The sequence below is a fragment of the Oncorhynchus clarkii genome, chromosome 19 (genome assembly GCF_045791955.1).
Source record: "Oncorhynchus clarkii lewisi isolate Uvic-CL-2024 chromosome 19, UVic_Ocla_1.0, whole genome shotgun sequence".
Taxonomy (NCBI): domain Eukaryota; kingdom Metazoa; phylum Chordata; class Actinopteri; order Salmoniformes; family Salmonidae; genus Oncorhynchus; species Oncorhynchus clarkii.
This window is the reverse complement of record NC_092165.1, coordinates 15,616,717-15,637,876: the sequence shown is the minus strand read 5'-3', so window position 1 is coordinate 15,637,876 and position 21,160 is coordinate 15,616,717. Positions and strand designations below refer to the sequence as shown.

At 41.3% G+C, this 21,160-nt stretch overlaps 1 protein-coding gene across 1 annotated transcript; it reads right to left on the bottom strand.

Annotated features, from left to right (window-relative positions):
* Positions 1 to 2,292: 2,292 nt before the first annotated feature.
* Positions 2,293 to 18,356, bottom strand: LOC139374774 (uncharacterized). The gene is made up of 6 exons (XM_071115909.1): positions 17,848 to 18,356; positions 17,318 to 17,448; positions 11,558 to 11,731; positions 9,206 to 9,367; positions 8,772 to 8,883; positions 2,293 to 3,637 (listed from the first exon to the last, which is right to left on the bottom strand). The coding sequence occupies exons 1-6, from the start codon at positions 18,128 to 18,130 to the stop codon at positions 2,679 to 2,681; spliced, it is 1,821 nt and encodes a 606-aa protein (XP_070972010.1). The 5' UTR covers positions 18,131 to 18,356; the 3' UTR covers positions 2,293 to 2,678.
* Between the last annotated feature and the right edge of the window lie 2,804 nt (positions 18,357 to 21,160).

The window sequence follows — 21,160 nt, the reverse complement described above, 5'->3', positions numbered from 1 at the left end:
CACCTCTTTTACGCTGCTGCTACTCTCTGTTTATTATCTATGCATAGTCACGTTAACTCTACCTACATGTACATATTACCTCAAATACCTCTACTAACTGGTGCCAGCGCACATTTCACTGTAAGGTGAATTCGGCGCATGTGACAAATTTGATTTGATTTGACACCACCTTTCTAACAATTCAGTTTGTCAAATTTCTGCCCTGCTACAGGTGCCCTGGTCAACTGTAAGTGCTGTTATTGTGAAATGGAAACATCTAGGAGCAACAATGGCTCAACCACAAAGTGGTAGGTCACACAAGTACACAGAATGGGAACGCCGAGTGCTGTTGCGCGCAGCACTGCCTCTGGAAGCAACGTCAGCACAAGAATCTTGGTCGGAAGCTTCATGAAAATGGTTTCCATGGCCGAGTAGCCACACACAAGTCTAAGATCACCATGCTCAATGCAAAGCGTTGGCTGGAGTGGTGTAATGCTTGCTGCCATTGGACTCTGGAGCAGTGAAAACGCATTCTCGAGTGATGAATCACGCTTCACCATCTGGCAGTTCGATGGACAAATCTGGGTTTGGCGGACGCCAGGAGAACGCTATCTGCCCGACTGCATAGTGCCAACTGTAAAGTTTGGTGGAGGAGGAATAATGGACTGCCACTGCGAGGACAATCAACTGTCCGTCCTGTCTCCCTGTAGCGCTATCTTAGGCGTCCCGTAGTACGGACATTGCAATTTATTGCCCTGAAAAACATCTGCAGTCCTCATGCCTCCTTGCAGCATGCCTAAGGCACTTTCACGCAGATGAGCAGGGACACTGTGCATCTTTCTTTTGGTGTTTTTCAGTCAGTAGAAAGGTCTCTTTAGTGTCCTAAGTTTTCACAACTGTGACCTTAATTGCCTACCGTCTGTAAGCTGTTAGTGTCTCAATGACTGTTCCGCAGGTGCATGTTCATTCATTGTTTATGGTTCATTGAACAAGCATGGGAAACAGTGTTTAAACCCTTTACAATGAAGATCTGTGAAGTTATTTGGATTTTTACAAATTATCTTTGAAAAACAGCTAATTTTCTTATTGTGTCATTAATCTACACAAAATACTCCATAATGTCAAAATGAAAATAACATTTTACCAATGCTTACAAATTCATAAGTATTCACCCCTTTTGTTAAGGCAAGTTAGTTAGTTTAGGAGTAAAATTAGGAGTAAAATTTGGCTTTACAAATCACATAAGTTACATGGATTTACTGTGTGAAATAGGGGTTGACATGATTTCTGAATGACTACCCCTTGGCTCCTGATTCTATCCCCTCCGGTGTCATTTTGTCACAACGTAGGAGGCTGAGCGTTAGGACGGACGCTGACAAACTCATTCAAGGGTTTTTCTTTATTTTTACTATTTTTCTACATTGTAGAATAATAGTGAAGACATCAACACTATGAAATAAGACATATGGAATTGTGTAGTAACCAAAAAAGTATTAAACAAATCAAAATATATTTTATATTTGAGATTCTTCAAAGTAGCCACCCTTTGCCTTGATGACAGCTTTGCACACTTGGCATCCTCTCAACAAGCTTCATGATGTAGCCACCTGGAATTAATTTCAATTAACAGGTGTACCTTGTTAAAAGTTCATTTGTGGAATTTCTTTCCTTCTTAATGCATTTGAGCCAATCATTTGTGGGGGGGGGTTGTACAGAAGACAAAGAAAAACCCTTGAATGAGTAGGTGGTACTGTACCTTGATTAGAGATGTATTTGCTCCCCTGAGTCAATGCATGTTATGAACACCTTTGGCAGCAATTACAGCTGAGTCTTCTTGGTTAAGTCTGTAAGACTTTACAAGCATCCCCACCCAGTGAGCACCAAGCGAAACCGGACGTCCATGGATGTGGAAAACTAGTTGAAATTTGGTCAGTTCTCCCTTCTGAAATTGTGTTACCAAACAGTTGTGTTTCTGTAAAATATTCTGTGGAAATTGTTCAAATGAGTCCTTATGCATAGAGTTGTGTGTTTGTTCAACTTTGAAATCAAGATGTTACAAAACAAAAAACATTGAAGTGGAATTGCCCAAATTGAACAGAAATACATAAAGGTTTATATAAGAAACATGGCATTATAAAATGTTAACCACAGTCAAGCCCATCTCTTACACTGATTCAAGTACCCAACAATATTGGAGTTCATTATAAAAAATGTCCATATGTGTTGATTCAAGAACTAAGTATAATGTTTAGGTTTGACTGAGATGAGGGAAACTCAGTCCCTGCAATGATACAAAAATAACCAAGTCAGCACAGAGTCAATTTTGTATTTAATTTCAACAACACTCACAACTTTGAAGTACATTACTTTTATTGCACAAAACGATACGTGACAAGTAGAATAACTGTTCTCACTATGCTAACACTTTACCCTCGCTTTGATGAAATTAATTTTAGAATACTTTGGATAAAATTCAACATTACACACATCTTTACTACTTTATATCAAGTAAACATGAATTAAGGCACTATCCTCATGTCACTATAAACACCAGCATCAACTTAAAAAGGGACATACTTATCACTCTTAATCAGTGAAGCATTTTATCATACTAATTCTTTCCCCAGTTCACTTCATCCAGTTGAAGTTCCCTATACATCCAAAATCAACTAAATTGACGACAAACAAACTAACTAGTTCTACATTACATGGGCCGTGTGCATTTTCTGCTGGTGTATCCTCAGGTAGCTTCTCTCTGAGAACCTCTTCCCACAATGTGTACAGGCGAACGGCCTCTCTCCCGTGTGGATCTTCAGGTGCATCTTCAGCTGGTGCTGGTGGGAGAACCTCTTCTCACACTGGGGACAATTGTAGGGTTTCTCCCCTGTGTGGACCCTCTGGTGCCTCTTCAGGCTGGACGAGTGAGAGAAATTGGCCCGGCATAGGTGGCAGCCGAATGGTTTCTCCCCCGTGTGCATCCTCTGGTGGATCTCCACCTGTTTAGGGAAACTGAACGCTTTCCCACAGAACGAACACGGGAATCGCTTCTCTTTGGCGCTGCCACCTTTACTGATTCCATCTCTACTACTCTCATTTGTCAATGGGCTAGTGTAGCCATTTAGTGTTGAGGCACTGGCATTTTCTGAGGTCTGGTTTAACATTAGGAGAGTGTGAGGAGCATGAAGGCCTGGGAGTGTCTGTGTTGTCGCAGGGTCCATGTTCCAGTTTATAGATCCTATAGAAGGCAGGCTGAAGGCAGCACCTGTTAGGGGGTTAACCTGAGGTGCCACCAATGTCTCTGAATCATGACTATAGGAGCAGGATGGAGCATCGCTAGAGTCTGTGTCTGTTCTCTCCCGCCGCATACGGACACCTCCCTGTCCCCGCAGACCAAGTCTACGCCTCACCCTTGTCTCAATCAGTCTGTTGTCATGGAGACTAGGTTCAGTTGTTTTGTGTTCAACTCTCTGTTTCTGGTTAACAGTGTTGTTCCCCAGGCCAGAGTTGAGGATGCTGTCCCATCCACTGACCTCTACTATGTCATCTCTAGTCCTGGCCTGCTCAGTGATGTCATCCCCCGGGCCCTTGGCTGCACCCGTTTGGGCCTGGGAATCCAAGATGGCCGCCCAGTCTCCTCTGTTATCCTCCAGCCAATCACCTGCAGGAAGGGGTTACAAAATAGACTTCTAAACATGGCAGAGAAAACTCTACATATGGAGAAGAAAAATAAGTAAATTACCTGGTCTAGTTCATACATTGTAATGTGTGTTTTTTTAAACTATTTTCTACATTGTAGAAAAATAGTGAAGACATCTAAACTATGAAATAACACATATGGAATCAAGTAGTAAACAAAAAAGTGTTTAACAAATCAAAATATATTTTATATTTGAGATTCTTCAAATAGCCACCCTTTGCCTTAATGACAGCATTGCACACTCTTGGCAGTCCCTCAACCAGCTTCACCTGGAATGCTTTTCCAACAGTCTTGAAGGAGTTCCCACATATGCTGAGCACTTGTTGGCTGCTTTTCCTTCACTCTACGGTACAACTCATCCCAAACCATCTCAATTGGGTTGAGGTGGGTGATTGCGGAGGTCAGGTCATCTGATGCAGCACTCAATAACTTTCCATCTTTGTCAAATAACCCTTATACAGCCTGGAGGTGTGTTTTGGGTCATTGTCCTGTTGAAAAACAAATGATAGTCCCACTAAGCGCAAACCAGATGGGATGGCGTATTGCTGCAGAATGCTTTGGTACCCATGCTGGTTAAGTGTGCCTTGAATTCTAAATAAATCAGTGTCACCAGCAAAGCACCATCACACCTCCTCCTCCATGCTGAGAACCACACATGCTGAGATCATGCGTTCACCTACTCTGCGTTTCACAGAAAGATACAGCGGTTGGAACTAAAAATCAAACATTTTGACTTATCAGACCAAAGCAAAGATTTCCACCGGTCTAATGTCCATTGCTCGTGTTCCTTGGCCCAGGCAAGTCTTTTCTTCTTATTGGTGTCCTTTAGTAGAGGTTTCTATACAGCAATTCAACAATGAAGGCCTGATTCACGCAGTCTCCTCTGAACAGTTGAGGTTGAGATGTGTCTGTTACTTGAACTCTGAAGCATTTATTTGGGCTGCAATTTCTGAGGCTGTTAACTCTAATGAACTTATCCTCTGCTGCAGAGGAGACTCTGGGTCTTCTATTCCTGTGGCGGTCCTCATGAAAGCCAGTTTCATCATAGCTCAATGGTTTTTGCAACTGCACTTGAAGAAACGTTTTTACTAAAAGTTCTTGAAATTTTTCGCATTGACTGACCTTTGTCTTAAAGTAATGATGGACTGTCGTTTCTCTTTGCTTATTTGAGCTGTTCGTGCCATAATATGGACTTGGTCTTTAACCAAATAGGGCTATCTGCTGTATACCCCCCTACCTTGTCACAACACAAATGATTGGCTCAAACGCATTAAGGAAAGAAATTCCACAAATTAACTTTTAACAAGGCACACCTGTTAATTTAAATGAAGCTGGTTGAGAGAATTCCAAGAGTGTGCAAAGCGGTCATCAAGGAAAAGGGTAGCTATTTGAATAATCTCAAATATAAAATATATTTAGATTTTGTGGTTGCTACATGATTCCATATGTGTTATTTCATAGTTTTGATGTCTTCACTATTATTCTACAATGTAGAAAATAGTAAAAATAAAGAAACACCCTGGAATTTTTATTTTTAATTTACCTTTACCCTGCCGCCGAATGAGTAAGTGTTCAAAAACTTTTCACCGGTAGTGTAAATTTTATTAATTTCATCTTATGGAATGAATTTTTTTTAAAAGAAAGAATAAGGGTCATCACACAGTAATTTAAAAAAAAATGCATCTCATTGATCTTTTAGATAGAAATTATTCACTAATATTAAAGTGCCCTTTAATATAGAGCACAAAAAAAATCAGATTTGCTTATATGAATAAATACATTTATAGCCTGTGTCAAAATTCAGCATTTTGACATTTCCCTTTGTACATTTTAACCCACATTTCTATAAGTTTTCACCCTCATTAAGCCCTCGTTATTGTTTTGCTTTGACAAAGTAATTACTGAAGATTATTTGTTTCATGTGATTTTTACCTTAATTTTAATGTAAATAAATATTATTTTCAAAAGACATTGAACATCTCGTCGTGAAATCATAGTGTAAAATCAGTTGAGCTGGTTATTCTCTTTATACTCTGAGCGGGTCGAGCATAACATGTAAACCCTGTTACCTATTGTTATGGGATTTTTATGAATAATGACTAAATGATGTATACATTTAACGTAGAACTGTAACTAATTGAATTCTATCCTGTCTGATGAAGAATCTTTGTACATAGCCAAAGAAGAAGTGTTAACAGACAACTTGTGGACAGACAACTTGTGACCACAGGGAAACTAACAACAGGAAAGATGTCTCGTCCCCATCCAGGGAGGGGAGAAACCGTTGGGCTTGCAGTAGATTGTGTAACATGTGGTAGCATATGATAAGCAATATGTATGTGTTGGAATGGAATTGAAAAGCAGCTTTGTCATTGTCAGAGAGGAGGAGGGACATTTAGGACGCTATGTGTGATATATAAACGAATGTACATGGGATTATGACCAGAGCTCTCAAGAATAAACGTAACTGACTATTGTGGACTAGTCTCTATCTGTTTCATTTCAACCAGAACCTTACAACTTCTGGATCACAGACCGAGAATTCTAATTGAAGTTCAGCTTATGAACCATGAGAATGTATATTTCTCCTAACACCTATAGATAGACAGAACATTTCTAGACTGTTTTTTTTTTTTTAAAGCTTGCATTTAATTTCCCCTTCCTGCTGTACACAACAAGCGTCCATTCCCCTAGGTTGAAGAACCACGTCGGGCAGAAATGAGCATTTGGATCAGGAAAGTTTCCTCTCAAGACCTCTACAAGCCATAAAGCTGAATAAAATTATACTTTACCGGTTGTCTGTGTGGTTGGTCCTTTCGCAGGTAGGAATGTATATTGTTTGTATTTCCGTTTTTTATTTTCAATACTGATGCAATTTGCAGGTGACAAACACTTGCACAACGTGCCCGAGCCTAACCTAACGGCAAACACTACCAGCTGATTGCGATAAAACATGCTTCGGTCGACTACATTCGGTTACATTCGGCTATTGTCTACATATTGTGCATCACGTGCAATGTGTTAACTGATTGAAAATACAAGCGAGAGAACCTACCAGCACCACAAAAAGTTGGGTAAACAACACATCCTTTTGGATACCTTATCTCCACCTCCTACTCCCAAAAGGACCAGCAGCATGAACAACCGGTAAAGTAAGTGTAAATATAATTTGATTCAACATTCTGCCTTGTAGAGACTATTTCTTTAAGACATATATCCATGGAGTAACCATGGTAACCGTCTGATTTTAGGCAACCATTCCCTGTCGCAAGAGGATTCATGGCTGTTTTAAGATGAATTTATCAACCCTGTTACTTTATTTGGCACTTAATATCCTTTTTTATTTTATTTAACCCTTGTCTTAGATGCAGAGAAAACCAACTTGAAATTGTATTACTTTTCCTAGAGTGACCCCAACATTAGAAAAAGTGAAACATCGCCTTTGTTCATATTTCCATGAAAGCTGTACACCACTAGGGTACAAAGATTGTCTTAGGATCATTTTTGACCTGGCAAGTTATAAAACCATTTACACACCAGAAAAATCACAGACACACACAATGAGAAATTGAGATTATGTGTGCTACTGATTGAACTCAGCCAGCAGCTCCTGAAGAGGAAGATCACCATGGTTGGCACAGTTAGAAAGAACAAGCCTGAGCTCCACCCCTGCAATCCTCACAACAAGGGGGAGAGAGGCCTTCTCGTCAAAGTTTGCCTTCACCCCCATCACCACTCTAGTTTCTTATCTCCCAAAGAGGAACAAGAATGTGGCACTCCTGAGCACACTGCACAAAACAGCTGAGATCAGTAATCGTGAGGACAGGAACCAGCCATCATCCTGGACTACAACCCCCACAAAGGAGGCGTGGACAACCTGGACAAGGTGATTAGAACTTAAAGCTGCAGGAGTATGACTGCCCGCTGACTCCTGGTCATCTTCCATAATATCATTGATGTGTCCTCATACAATGCCTTCGTGATATGGAGCAAGATCAACCCTATCTGGATGCCTAATAAGCAGAACAAGAGGAGGGAGCAGCTGGAAAAGGCACTTGTAACTCCACACATTCAAAGAAGGGAGCGCCTCCCCCCACACCAGGCTCTGCAGCGCTTGTGAAAGCTGTTCAGGGGGCTGAATGAGGCTGAGCCTGAGGCTGCAGCTGGGGCAGGCAAGAGGAGGAGATGCCAATTCTGCCCCAAAGAAGGACTGTAAAACAAATACTATGTGCTGCACATGTGAGAAATACATCTGCAAAGTCCATGCACACACACTTGCATACTGTGATAATTAGAGTTGATTGATTTATGTTCTTCACGTTTTTGTATCTATTCTCTTATTTTATTCTTATTTATTGTTGTTGTTTATACACCTTGTGGGTGGGGGCAATAGTAAAAAAATGGGAGAAGGCTAGTATTTTGTAGCTGAATTCCTCATTGTACAGTAAATAAGAATATATCACTATGTTGCCAAAAAGGTTCAAGACGTGTTGTTTCCCTTCAATAAAATGCATTCAAAACTACTTTCTGCACATTTCTGCTACTTTCTTAGGCTATACAAGTGCTATCTCTTGCTGAAAAATGTATGTTTACACTTATGCAGTACCTTTAGCAATAATAATAATAAACCTATACTTTAGTAAAGAAAACAAGTATGACAGGTGTGTTGTAATAAAAACGAGTGGTGTCCACTGATTAAATGCAGTCTTTCTGCATTGTCAACAGGGATAACCCAGATATTCACAAAGTTTGTGATGAATGACAGGTTGTTTCTTCATGCAAAATAGATTTGGGGTTTAAAATTCAATTAAGATGCTTTATTTTAGGGGTTTAGTGTTTTTTATTTAATTGAATATGTGCTCATTATTTTTTACACCAAGTTACACTACTCAAAAGCCACCTAATTGGTGGAACGACCTAATAGCCAGAAGCATCACTATTCCCATTGAAGAGCTATTACCGTATGCCCCTGAACAGGCAGTTAACCCACTGTTCCTAGGCCGTCATTGAAAATAAGAATTTGTTCTTAACTGACTTGCCCAGTTAAATAAAGGTAAAATAAAAAATTTGAATAAAATATGTATTTCTCCCTTACCTTGCTCCCCCATCTTTAGTCCACTCAGCAGGTCAGTGCTCTCTGGTCCATCTTCTGTTGTCTCCTCTTTGACCAGCATCAGATCAGGCTTCCCATCCTCCATGTCTACTGACTGTAAGAGGTACAGAAAAACATTGTGTTGGATCAAGAAATCTGATATGAGCATCTTCTGATTGGGAAATGAGGGATTGCTATGAGTACTATGCAAAAATGTTAGTTGATTTGATTACTTGACAGTCTTTAATGATTTGATAATTCAAAAGACATGGTCCCACACTTAAGACAAAAAGTGCTGATCTAGGATCTGTACATATAATCTTATTCATTATAATCCAAAAGGCAAAACTGATGCAGATTAGCACTCACACTGAGAAGCTTTGTGGATTCAGGCCCTGACCTAATACCATTCAGACTCTAGTTTACATTGGGCTCACCTCAGTGAGACTGTAAGTGGTCCTGTGCTGCTCAGCTGATTCCTCCGTGGGTTCAGGAGAGGGTGTAGTCTGGTTGTCCTCCATGACCATGGTTCCCTCAGGGTTCCCCAGACTCTCCTCACACCCCTCCTCCTTCACCAGCACCATCTCTGGACCCTCCTCCTGGAAGAGACAGGTGATACCCTCAGGTTACATACACACAGGACATTTCTGGAAGCATTTTCATTTATGTGACATTTGAGAAATGTACCAGACCCATATGCATTGGGTGCGTAACCTGATTAGGCCGTCCACCCACAGTGCTCAGAATGACAGAAATCACATTTAGACTATGGTAATTCATCTCAATAGAACGTCCTTCTTACCGAATTCCGATGCGCACTTTGAAGATGTTAGAATAACTGTCCACATGTACTTTTCTTTCAGCCAACAAGATGAGTAACCAACAGCAGAATCACTAGCCTATGTCAAGACTACACCCCACAGTAGAAAAGTGTACCTGTTCTATTGGTCAGCTTGTCGTTCTATGCGAGAAAGAAATAGCCTATTCCAAACAGACTCTGGGACAGTTGTAGGACGAAAGATCCCAAATTCATACAACCAGTAGGCCTAGGCTACATAAGAAAAACATTCAATCGCAATGAGGCCGATACAACAGATCAGAACGTTTACCTTAAAATGTTGATAAACTATTATTTCTTCACATTATAAGCACAGCAATGTACACAAGGCAGTGTGCAAATTGTCGTTCCATAATGCAATTAGCGGGACAACACAAGTCATCAAAAGTGCACCGCACATGAGCGCGTTAAAACAGTTTTGAAGTCACTATTAAAAAGAGCTACTGTTTTAAATTCTCAACTGGTAATTGAAGCGAGCTTCCCATTCGCCCCTCAGCGCATCACACACCACTTGCAATGTGAGCTGGAGGCATTATGCTGTTTGAAACATTAACATTTTACTTCATATTATGAGGCAAGCTTTAGGTGTATTTAGTAAGAGTATATTAGTTATAAAGTGCTGTTGGGTTTATGCAGAATAGGGTGAGATCAGATGTGATGTATACTGAAGAGAGTCTCAATGGAAGTGTTAGAATGAAAAGTCCCATTTTGTGTTTATTAAACAAACAAGTGTTAAATACACCATATGAAAACCACACATACACGTCTCAACAAAAAATCTGCATGAACTTGACGAATTGCATTCATTTTCTTTTGAATGGAAGTAATGAAATAGGCATTCGTGACCATCATATAGCTTACAAAGTACAAACACAATATGGTAACAGATTTTTAGGCTAAAATATCACACAATGTCTGGATGCAATATTCTACCCAGGAATATTCAACACTGAAATCTGTTACTCTCGGTATTCCAAATGCTTCTGTGGATCTTTTATGCTGACAACAATGACAATTAACCTTTGTCTTTAATGCAGGATTTGATCTACATGTCAGAAGACCTTTCTCCTGTGTGGACCTTCAGGTGCATCTTCAGGTTACCAGCCTGGGCGAAGCGCATGTGACACTGGGTACAGCTGTAGGGTTTTTCCCCCGTGTGGACCCTTTGGTGCCTCTTCAGGGTGCAAGCCTGGGCGAAGCGCATGTGACACTGGGTACAGCTGAAGGGTTTCTCCCCCGTGTGGACCCTCTGGTGAATCTCCACCTTCTGGGGGCAGCTGAAGCCTTTGTTACAGAACATGCAGAGGAACCGTTTCTCTTTACTATTGCCCGATGTGGTGCCCCCTCCCTGAGCCTGAGCTCTAGCCCTTTTGTTTGAGTTCAATGCCTGATCAAAAAGGACGCGACCGTGTGAATCGGAAGGTGCCATCGACGTGGACACTGGGTCGCAATCCCTGAAAGTGAGTAAAGGGGAGTGGGTCACAACATTTAGATTTTTTTCTATGCTTTCACTATAGTCTAAGAAGTCACTGGTGTTGCCTTGCGAGTGTCCTTCTCTTAAATGAGTCTCGTCTGCATTCCATGTCAGAGGTGCACCACCCTCCACTTTTACAGTCACCTCATCTATGACTATAACCTCCCCTTTCTTATCGAGGGACCCTTCAGAGTAGACACTACCACTGTACCGGTCCATTTCCCCTCTCATTGGATTAGTCTGTGTATCTAAGCCCACAGGCATGTCACCAGGTATCATCTCTGTCGCATATGAACAGGACGGATCATTGCCAGCCTGTAACGCATCACCTGTGTCCTGATGGGATAGAACCGTCCTTGGGCTACCATAAAGTAAATACTCTGAGCGGGGAGCAGGAGGACAGCCCAGTTGCCCGAGCCCCATTAAAGTCTCGGTGTCTGTCTCTGACTTGAGGCCGGCGTTCAGCGTTCCACTGACCTCCGTGATGCTGCATCGGGTCCTGGGCTGCGCTGGGGCAGTGGTGGTGTCCTCCATGGCTACAGGGGGCGCCACTCCAGCCGCTGCTCCAGTCTGGATGTCTCTGCTGTGCCGCGGGTCCTCCTCTCCTTCAGACCTCTCCAGCTTGACCCCAGGACCTGCAGCATCTGCATCCTGACACAAGAAGTATGTGTTTTTTAATGGGCTTCACGCTTATATAATCAAATTCATGAGAACATGGTCAAATAAGATAGTGTGGGGCAAAAAAGTATTTAGCCAGCCAAAAATGTTGCAAGTTCTCCCACTTAAAAAGATGAGAGGCCTGTGATTTTCATCATAGGTACACTTCAACTATGATAGACAAAATGAGAAGAAAAAAATCCAGAAAATCACATTGTAGGATTTTTAATGAATTTATTTGCAAATTATGGTGGAAAATATGTATGTGGTCACCTACAAACAAGCAAGATTTCTGGCTCTCACAGAACTGTAACTTCTTCTTTAAGAGGCTCCTCTGTCCTCCACTCGTTACCTGTATTAATGGCACCTGTTTGAACTTGTTATCAGTATAAAAGACACCTGTCCACAACCTCAAACAGTCACACTCCAAACTCCACTATGACCAAGACCAAAGAGCTGTCAAAGGACACCAGAAACAACATTGTAGACCTGCACCAGGCTGGGAAGACAATCTGCAATAGGTAAGCAGCTTGATTTGAAGAAATCAACCGTGGGAGCAATTATTAGGAAATGGAAGACATACAGTGCCTTGCGAAAGTATTCGGCCCCCTTGAACTTTGCGACCTTTTGCCACATTTCAGACTTCAAACATAAAGATATAAAACTGTATTTTTTTGTGAAGAATCAACAACAAGTGGGACACAATCATGAAGTGGAACAACATTTATTGGAAATTTCTAACTTTTTTAACAAATCAAAAACTGAAAAATTGGGCGTGCAAAATTATTCAGCCCCCTTAATTTAATACTTTGTAGCGCCACCTTTTGCTGCGATTACAGCTGTAAGTCGCTTGGGGTATGTCTCTATCAGTTTTGCACATCGAGAGACTGACATTTTTTCCCATTCCTCCTTGCAAAACAGCTCGAGCTCAGTGAGGTTGGATGGAGAGCATTTGTGAACAGCAGTTTTCAGTTCTTTCCACAGATTCTCGATTGGATTCAGGTCTGGACTTTGACTTGGCCATTCTAACACCTGGATATGTTTATTTTTGAACCATTCCATTGTAGATTTTGCTTTATGTTTTGGATCATTGTCTTGTTGGAAGACAAATCTCCGTCCCAGGCTCAGGTCTTTTGCAGACTCCATCAGGTTTTCTTCCAGAATGGTCCTGTATTTGGCTCCATCCATTTTCCCATCAATTTTAACCATCTTCCCTGTCCCTGCTGAAGAAAAGCAGGCCCAAACCATGATGCTGCCACCACCATGTTTGACAGTGGGGATGGTGTGTTCAGGGTGATGAGCTGTGTTGCTTTTACGCCAAACATAACGTTTTGCATTGTTGCCAAAAAGTTCAATTTTGGTTTCATCTGACCAGAACACCTTCTTCCACATGTTTGGTGTGTCTCCCAGGTGGCTTGTGGCAAACTTTAAACGACACTTTTTATGGATATCTTTAAGAAATGGCTTTCTTCTTGCCACTCTTCATAAAGGCCAGATTTGTGCAATATACGACTGATTGTTGTCCTATGGACAGAGTCTCCCACCTCAGCTGTAGATCTCTGCAGTTCATCCAGAGTGATCATGGGCCTCTTGGCTGCATCTCGGATCAGTCTTCTCCTTGTATGAGCTGAAAGTTTAGAGGGACGTCCAGGTCTTGGTAGATTTGCAGTGGTCTGATACTCCTTCCATTTCAATATTATCGCTTGCACAGTGCTCCTTGGGATGTTTAAAGCTTGGGAAATCTTTTTGTATCCAAATCCGGCTTTAAACTTCTTCACAACAGTATCTTGGACCTGCCTGGTGTGTTCCTTGTTCTTCATGATGCTCTCTGCGCTTTTAACGGACCTCTGAGACTATCACAGTGCAGGTGCATTTATACGGAGACTTGATTACACACAGGTGGATTGTATTTATCATCATTAGTCATTTAGGTCAACATTGGATCATTCAGAGATCCTCACTGAACTTCTGGAGAGAGTTTGCTGCACTGAAAGTAAAGGGGCTGAATAATTTTGCACGCCCAATTTTTCAGTTTTTGATTTGTTAAAAAAGTTTGAAATATCCAATAAATGTCGTTCCACTTCATAATTGTGTCCCACTTGTTGTTGATTCCTCACAAAAAAATACAGTTTTATATATTTATGTTTGAAGCCTGAAATGTGGCAAAAGGTCGCAAAGTTCAAGGGGGCCGAATACTTTCGCAAGGCACTGTACAAGACCACTGATAATCTCCCTCGACCTGGGGCTCCATGCAAGATCTCAACCCGTGGGGTCAAAATCATCACAAGAACGGTGAGCAAAAATCCCAGAACCACACGGGGGGACCTAGTGAATGACCTGCAGAGAGCTGGGAACAAAGTAACAAAACCTACCATCAGTAACACACTACGCCGCCAGGGACTCAAATCCTGCAGTGCCAGACGTGTCCCCCTGCCAGTACATGTCCAGGCCCGTCTGAAGTTTGCTAGAGAGCATTTGGATGATCCAGAAGAAGATTGGAAGAATGTCATATGGTCAGATGAAACCAAAAATATTACTTTTTGGTGTTAAACTCAACTCGTCGTGTTTGGAGGACAAAGAATGCTGAGTTGCATCCAAAGAACACCATACCTACTGTGAAGCATGGGGGTGGAAAAATCATGCTTTGGGGCTGTTTTTCTGCAAAGGGACCAGGACGACTGATCCGTGTAAAGGAAAGAATGAATGGGGCCATGTATCGTGAGATTTTGAGTGAAAACCTCCTTCAATCAGCAAGGGCATTGAAGATGAAACATGGCTGGGTCTTTCAGTATGACAATGATCCCAAACACACCGCCCGGGCAACGAAGGAGTGGCTTCGTAAGAAGCATTTCAAGGTCCTGGAGCGGCCTAGCCAGTCTCCAGATCTCAATCCCATAGAAAACCTTTGGAGGGAGTTGAAAGTCTGTGTTGCCCAGCAACAGCCCCAAAACATCACTGCTCTAGAGGAGATCTGCATGGAGGAATGGGCCAAAATACCAGCAACAGTGTGTGAAAACCTTGTGAAGACTTACAGAAAACATTTGACCTCTGTCATTGCCAACAAAGGGTATATAACAAAGTATTGAGATAAACTTTTGTTATTGACCAAATACTTATTTTCCACCATAATTTGCAAATAAATTCATTAAAAACCCTACAATGGAATTTTCTGGATTTTCTTTCTCATTTTGTCTGTCATAGTTGAAGTGTACCTAAGATTAGAATTACAGGCCTCTCTCATCTTTTTAAGTGGGAGAACTTGCACAATTGGTGGCTGACTAAATACTTTTTTGCCCCACTGTATGTATACCTCTTCATTTATTCCACGTTGTTGTTACAGCCTGAATTCAAATGTAATAAATTGATTGTTTTTCCTCACCCATCTATACACAATACAACATGATGACAAAGTGAAAACACATTTTTAGAAATGTTAGCAAATTTATTGAAAATGAAATACAGAAATATCTCATTTGCATAGGTATTCACACCCATGAGTCAAAACATGTTAGAATCCCCTTTGGCAGAGGTTACAGCTGTGAGTCTTTCTAGGTAAGTATAAGAGCCTTGCACAGCTCGATTGTACTGTATAATATTTGCACATTATTCTTTTTTAAATTCTTCAAGCTGTCAAGTTGGTTGTTGATCATTGTTAGACAGCCATTTTCAAGTCTTGCCATAGATTTTCAAGATGATTTAAGTCAAAACTGTAACTAGGCCACTCAGGAACATTCAATGTAATCTTGCAAAGCAACTCCAATGTATATTTGGCCTTGTGTTTTAAGTTATTGTCCTGCTGAAAGCTGAATTTGTCTCCCATTGTCTATTGGAAAGCAGACTGAACCAGGTTTTCCACTAGGATTTTGCCTGTGCTTAGCTCTATACCGCTACTTTTTATCCTAAAAAAACTCCCTAGTCCTTGCCGATGACTAGCATACCCATATCATGATGCAGCCAACACCATGCTTGGAAATATGAAGAACGACACTCAGTGATGTGTAGTGTTTGCCCCAAACATAACGCTTTGTATTCAGGACATAAAGTTAATTTCTTTGCAGATATACAGTGCCTTCGGAAAGTATATAGACACCTCGACATTTTCCACTACAGCTTGTAGCGTCATAGCCAAGAAGACTCAAGGCTGTAATCACTGCCAAAGGTGCTTCAAAGTACTGAGTAAAGGGTCTCAATTCTTAAGTAAATGTGATCAGTTTATAAAATATACATAAATTAGCAAAAATGGCTAAAATCCTGTTTCTGCTTTGTAATTATGGGGTATTGTGTGTAGATTGATGGGGGGGACAATTTAATCAATTTTTGAATAAAGCTGTAACCTAACAGTATGTGGAAAAAGTCAAGAGGTCTGAATACTTTCCGAAGGCACTGTGCGGTAGTGCCTTACTGCAAACAGGATGCATGTTTTGTTATATTTGTATTCTGTACAGGCTTCCTTCTTTTAACTCTGTCATTTACGTTAGTATTGTGGAGTAACTACAATGTTGTTGATTCATCCCCAGATTTCTCCTTTCACACCCATTAAACTATTAACTGTTTTAAAAATCACAATTGGCCTGATGGTGAAATCCCTGACCAGTTTCCTTCCTCTCAGGCAATGGAGTTAGGAAGGTTGGCTGTATCTTTGCAGTGACTGGGTGTATTGATACACCATCTAAAGCCTAATTAATTACTTCACCATGCTCAAAGGTGCACTTCTTTGCGAGGCATGGAAAAACCTCCCTGGTCTTTGTGGTTGAATATGTGGTTGATAATCACTGCTCGATTGAGGGACCTTAAAGATAATTTTATGTGTGGGAAACAGAAATGGGCTAGTTATTCAAAAACCATGTTAACCTCTATTATTGAACACGGAATATGTCCACACAACTTGTTAAGCACATTTGTACTCCTGAACTTATTTAGGCTTGCCATAACAAAAACTTTACTCAATACATTTCAGCTTTTAATTTTGTATTAATTACTAAAATGTTCTACAAACAAAATTCCACGTTGACATTATGGGGTATTGTGTAGAGATCAAAATCTAAATGTAATACATTGTCAATTCAGGCTGTAAGTAGTAAGACACATCGCAAAAGTTATTAAAGTCTCATTTGAACTACAACTCAGCAGCCTTGTTAGCGTGCCTGCTCAAGTTGAGGACTTACAGGACGATAAAACCTTTCAATTACAGTCCATTTGATGTGCTTTATATTAGATTACGCTGGAGCAATTTTACTGAACATTGCCAGCCAGTACATTAAGAAAATGATAAACATTCAATTTTTCGGCTTTGTGCTTTTTCTTGGTCGTCAAATACGTTGAAAACCGGCATAGGGTAAGTAAATTACCTCAGATACACATACATTTGATATATATATATATATATATCAATGTAAATTGTAAGCAAATTATTAACCTACAAAACGAGGGACCATGGATAACAATGTTGAAGGGAAGTCTTTCAAGCTCCCCTAAGACAGATATCTGAAGTGAAGGCTGAGGGGAGCCTTTCTGAAACAAACGGGCCACATTTGATTTACAAAACGACTGTAATTTTTAATGCAACACTATTACACTAACCTCTATCATGATAACGTGCTGGGTTGAGGTTCCACTCCCCTCATCAACCGTGATTGGTTGGTCATCTCGCCATGCATTGGGTCCCACTGGCTTCACAACATTTATTTGGCCTCCAGTGAGATGCCCGCCACCTGAAAGAGTGATTGAGGAGATGAGGTGGTTTGATTAGCGACCATCTATGCTCAACAGTATATTCCCACTATTGACAGTTGACACTGTCTAGAATTGGCAAGAATATAAGGTATCACTTCTCATAACTGCTTGATATTCTATTTATTGATTGATGTATTATATTCCATGCATCACATTGTTTTCATTGAGTGAATAGGAAATACAGTAAATCAAGACCTGGTTAGAATATGAAATTGTGTCTTTGCGCAAGATAGCTAAGTTTACTATTGCATACTATCCTACACATGACCAAGACCTAATTCTGGGTAACACATCTGGACACAGAGGGGAACGGGCACTGAGCTACTGTATATATGACGACAACAGGCCGCGCAGCCTCCGCCTTCTGCAAAAAGTACCTCTTGCCATTCCTCTGTATTGGTCGAGGATCTTGCCACTACTGGGACGACTAGCGAGGACGCGCTCTCGCATTGTCCTGTCGGCGCGCTCCCGTGCCACCTTCAGTTCCTGTAGCTGTAATTTCCTGCGCAATGCCCTGTTCTGTTTCTGGCTTTCAGAAATTTCCAAACGAAACACTGCATAGTCGTCATCTACGAGTTTACAGATCTCTGCCACGGCTGCATTCGCTAGCACCTCCATGATGGAGGCTATTTGCGTGTGAAAAACCATACAGTTAGCCATTGTTAGCAGCTAGCGTTACCTATAACGTCTATCAACCAAGTCTTGTCTCCAACGCGAATTAAAGACTACATGGCGTAAGTATGTGATGCTGTGTAGTTAAAATAATAATATTTTGTGCTCCATGGCGTTAATAAACGTCTAAATAACAACAATAAAAACGCTAACGTGGAAATTGTTCTTGGTCACTGTTCACTTCCGTTTACAGTGAAGAGAAATGTTATTGGTTGTTATTGGAGTGTGCCTAAATGAAAAGCGTATGCGCGCTGTTCTTATTCGATGAGGTTTAACGGCGTTTGGCATCCAAATATGTTGCATTACCGCCACCTACTAGACTGGAGTACAAATCACTTATACTTTGCTTGAAAAAAATGTATAAATACCCTTTCACTCACCAAAAAAAATAATAAATATAACACCACCCTACTCCCCTATTTAAATATATTTAGTCCTACCTCATGCCAACAACCGGAAATGATGGGACTTCACTTAACACACCCTGTAACTCTTCTGATGTCAAGTCTCGCACACCCAAATACCTCTCTGCAGCTGCCACCAAAACCTCAATTTTCTGCGGCTTACGTTCCATCCCTGCAGTACAGTTGATAACCATTGTTATACATGCTAAAAAATCCAATCTTACTGAAACATATATCCCTAATTGGCCTAACCCTCTGTACTGGTACAGTTCTACTACTCACGCCACTCCTCTCAGGATCCCTCCCCCTTGACCCATCTTCCTCTACTTTCTTCATTGCCTCAGCATAAGACAACTTTTGCACTACTCTAACCCTGGAAACCTCAACCTGAGTCTCTTGCACGGGAGATTTCTGATCTCCAGCCCCAAAGGCATCCCTACAATTCACACATACCACTACTTTTCCCAATGCTACACATTCCTTTGTCTCATGCCCTTCTGCACACTTCTCACACCTAGGAACCTATCTCCTACACACTGCTGCCACATGCCCATAAGCTTGACACCTGTAACATCTTAATGTAACATCACTTTGTCTGGCAAAGACTCAACATAAAAATTTAAAAGAACAGACAATGACTCTTCTGTTTCACCACTCTCGCCACCCTGTCTGTGTCGCACCAAACGACAAGCATCACAAACACGGGAATCTTCCCCTTAAGTTGGTCAACTTTTACATTTACTGCTACCCCGGTGATCACTCCTTTCAATGGTGCCCTTTTCTTGGGTAGCGAAACAATTCACATTTCTTGCCCCCATTCGTTTAACGGCGAGCGCCTTCTCCCTTTGACCAGCAGTAACACAAACAATTATCACAAGACCACTTCTGGTTACCCTCACTGATTCCACAGCACCCAACTCTGTTTTCACCCACCCTGAAACCACAAATGGATCAGCCAAAAGGCAAGGGTCCACTTTTTTAAAAACTTCACTCCTACTGGCACAGACCCATCTTTATTCGGACCCTCGGTGCAAGCCTCTGGGTCCGAGAACTTCACCACACCTACCACCTCTGATACTTTGACCTCATTCACTTCCATTTCTACTCCTGTCTTCAGCTCTCTGCTTACACTTTCTACAATTCTTTTTTAACAAACCACCATTTTTTCGCCATTTTTAACCGACTCAAGCTTACCGACTTCTTCCCTCTCTCTCTTAGACCTCCTCTGCCACTATTTTCCCCTCCATTCCTCCTCCGTATTCCAAGTATACGTCTCCTTCTGATAATACTGCACTTCTCCTGACATATATCTTGTTCTTGCTTTCTCTCAAGGGATGCCATTTAACCGGTTGTCACAATCTCCGTACAATCAGCACGAACCCCTCGGGATCCCACTTATAAAGCAGCTGCTTCGTCTTGATGTTATTTATCAAAAGCTACCGCAACGCTTTTCTATTTCAAAAAAGCGCGCTCTTCCAACCACCATCCCCTTGTCGATAGCTCACTCTGGACGCGTACTCTCGGCTACGTCACTTCCTTGGTTCCCCGCGCTGTTCTTTGAAATATGGTAGTGCTTATTACATTACACATCAAGGCCCTCACTGGCCAATCAGAACCTGTTCCATGGCTAAATATGTGGTTGCTTCAAGTTGTTTAAGGTCTTTCATATATTGATTTTTTGTTATCAGGGAGAGGCTATATATCTAGCTTATAAAAAATATATATACTTACATATGTTTGGCTGGAATTATGTTGTTTGTAATCCCTTTAGCTTTGCTAACTAGCTTGCTGGCTAGTTACAAAGGTTAGCTGGCTAGTTAACTACAGTAGTTGGCTACTACCATCAAGTTGTGTTATATTAAGCCTGTTTCACTGTTTGCAGAATGGCATTTGAATTTAGCACAGGAAAAGGGAATCTGGACACAATGTGGACACAATGTGGACACCGTAGACACATTTTAACGTTTGTGTGGATGCATGACTTTGTCGGAATTCCATGATAACTCCATGATCAGAATACAAAAGCTGCATGAACTGTCAAGTCTAGACATGGCCTCAGAACTGACTGAAACGAATCCGTTCGTCCCCACTCAACTCTTGCTGTGCGACATAGTCCCAGTCGGTATTAGATAGAACAGATGGGCAAGTCCTCCGGGGCCGGAGTGGTGTCATACTTTTACCCCATCCCTAGCAAACATCCCTAAACTAATTGCATTCTAAACTGATTTTTAAACTTTTACTATGAAAAGTACACAAACAGAAATGTTTTTTTAAAAACAACATGTTTTGAGCAAAATAGTGTTTTTTTAGACAACTGCAAATCTGTGATGTCATCGGCCTCCACCCTTGCTTGAGGAACATTTAGCAGACGCACTTACCCAGAGCGATTTTTCACCTAGTCATCTCGGGGATTTGAACCAACAACCCGGTCCAAAGCTCCTAACCGCTAGGCTACCTGCCGCACCTGACAGCCATATGTAGCTGGCAGCATGTATCTGAGACAAATAATTTGGCCAACAACCACTCATGGCACCACATGTTCCATGACCGTAACATTCTTATTTACATTTTCAGTAATTGCCTCAGAACTTGCCCATGATACCCATTAAAATTC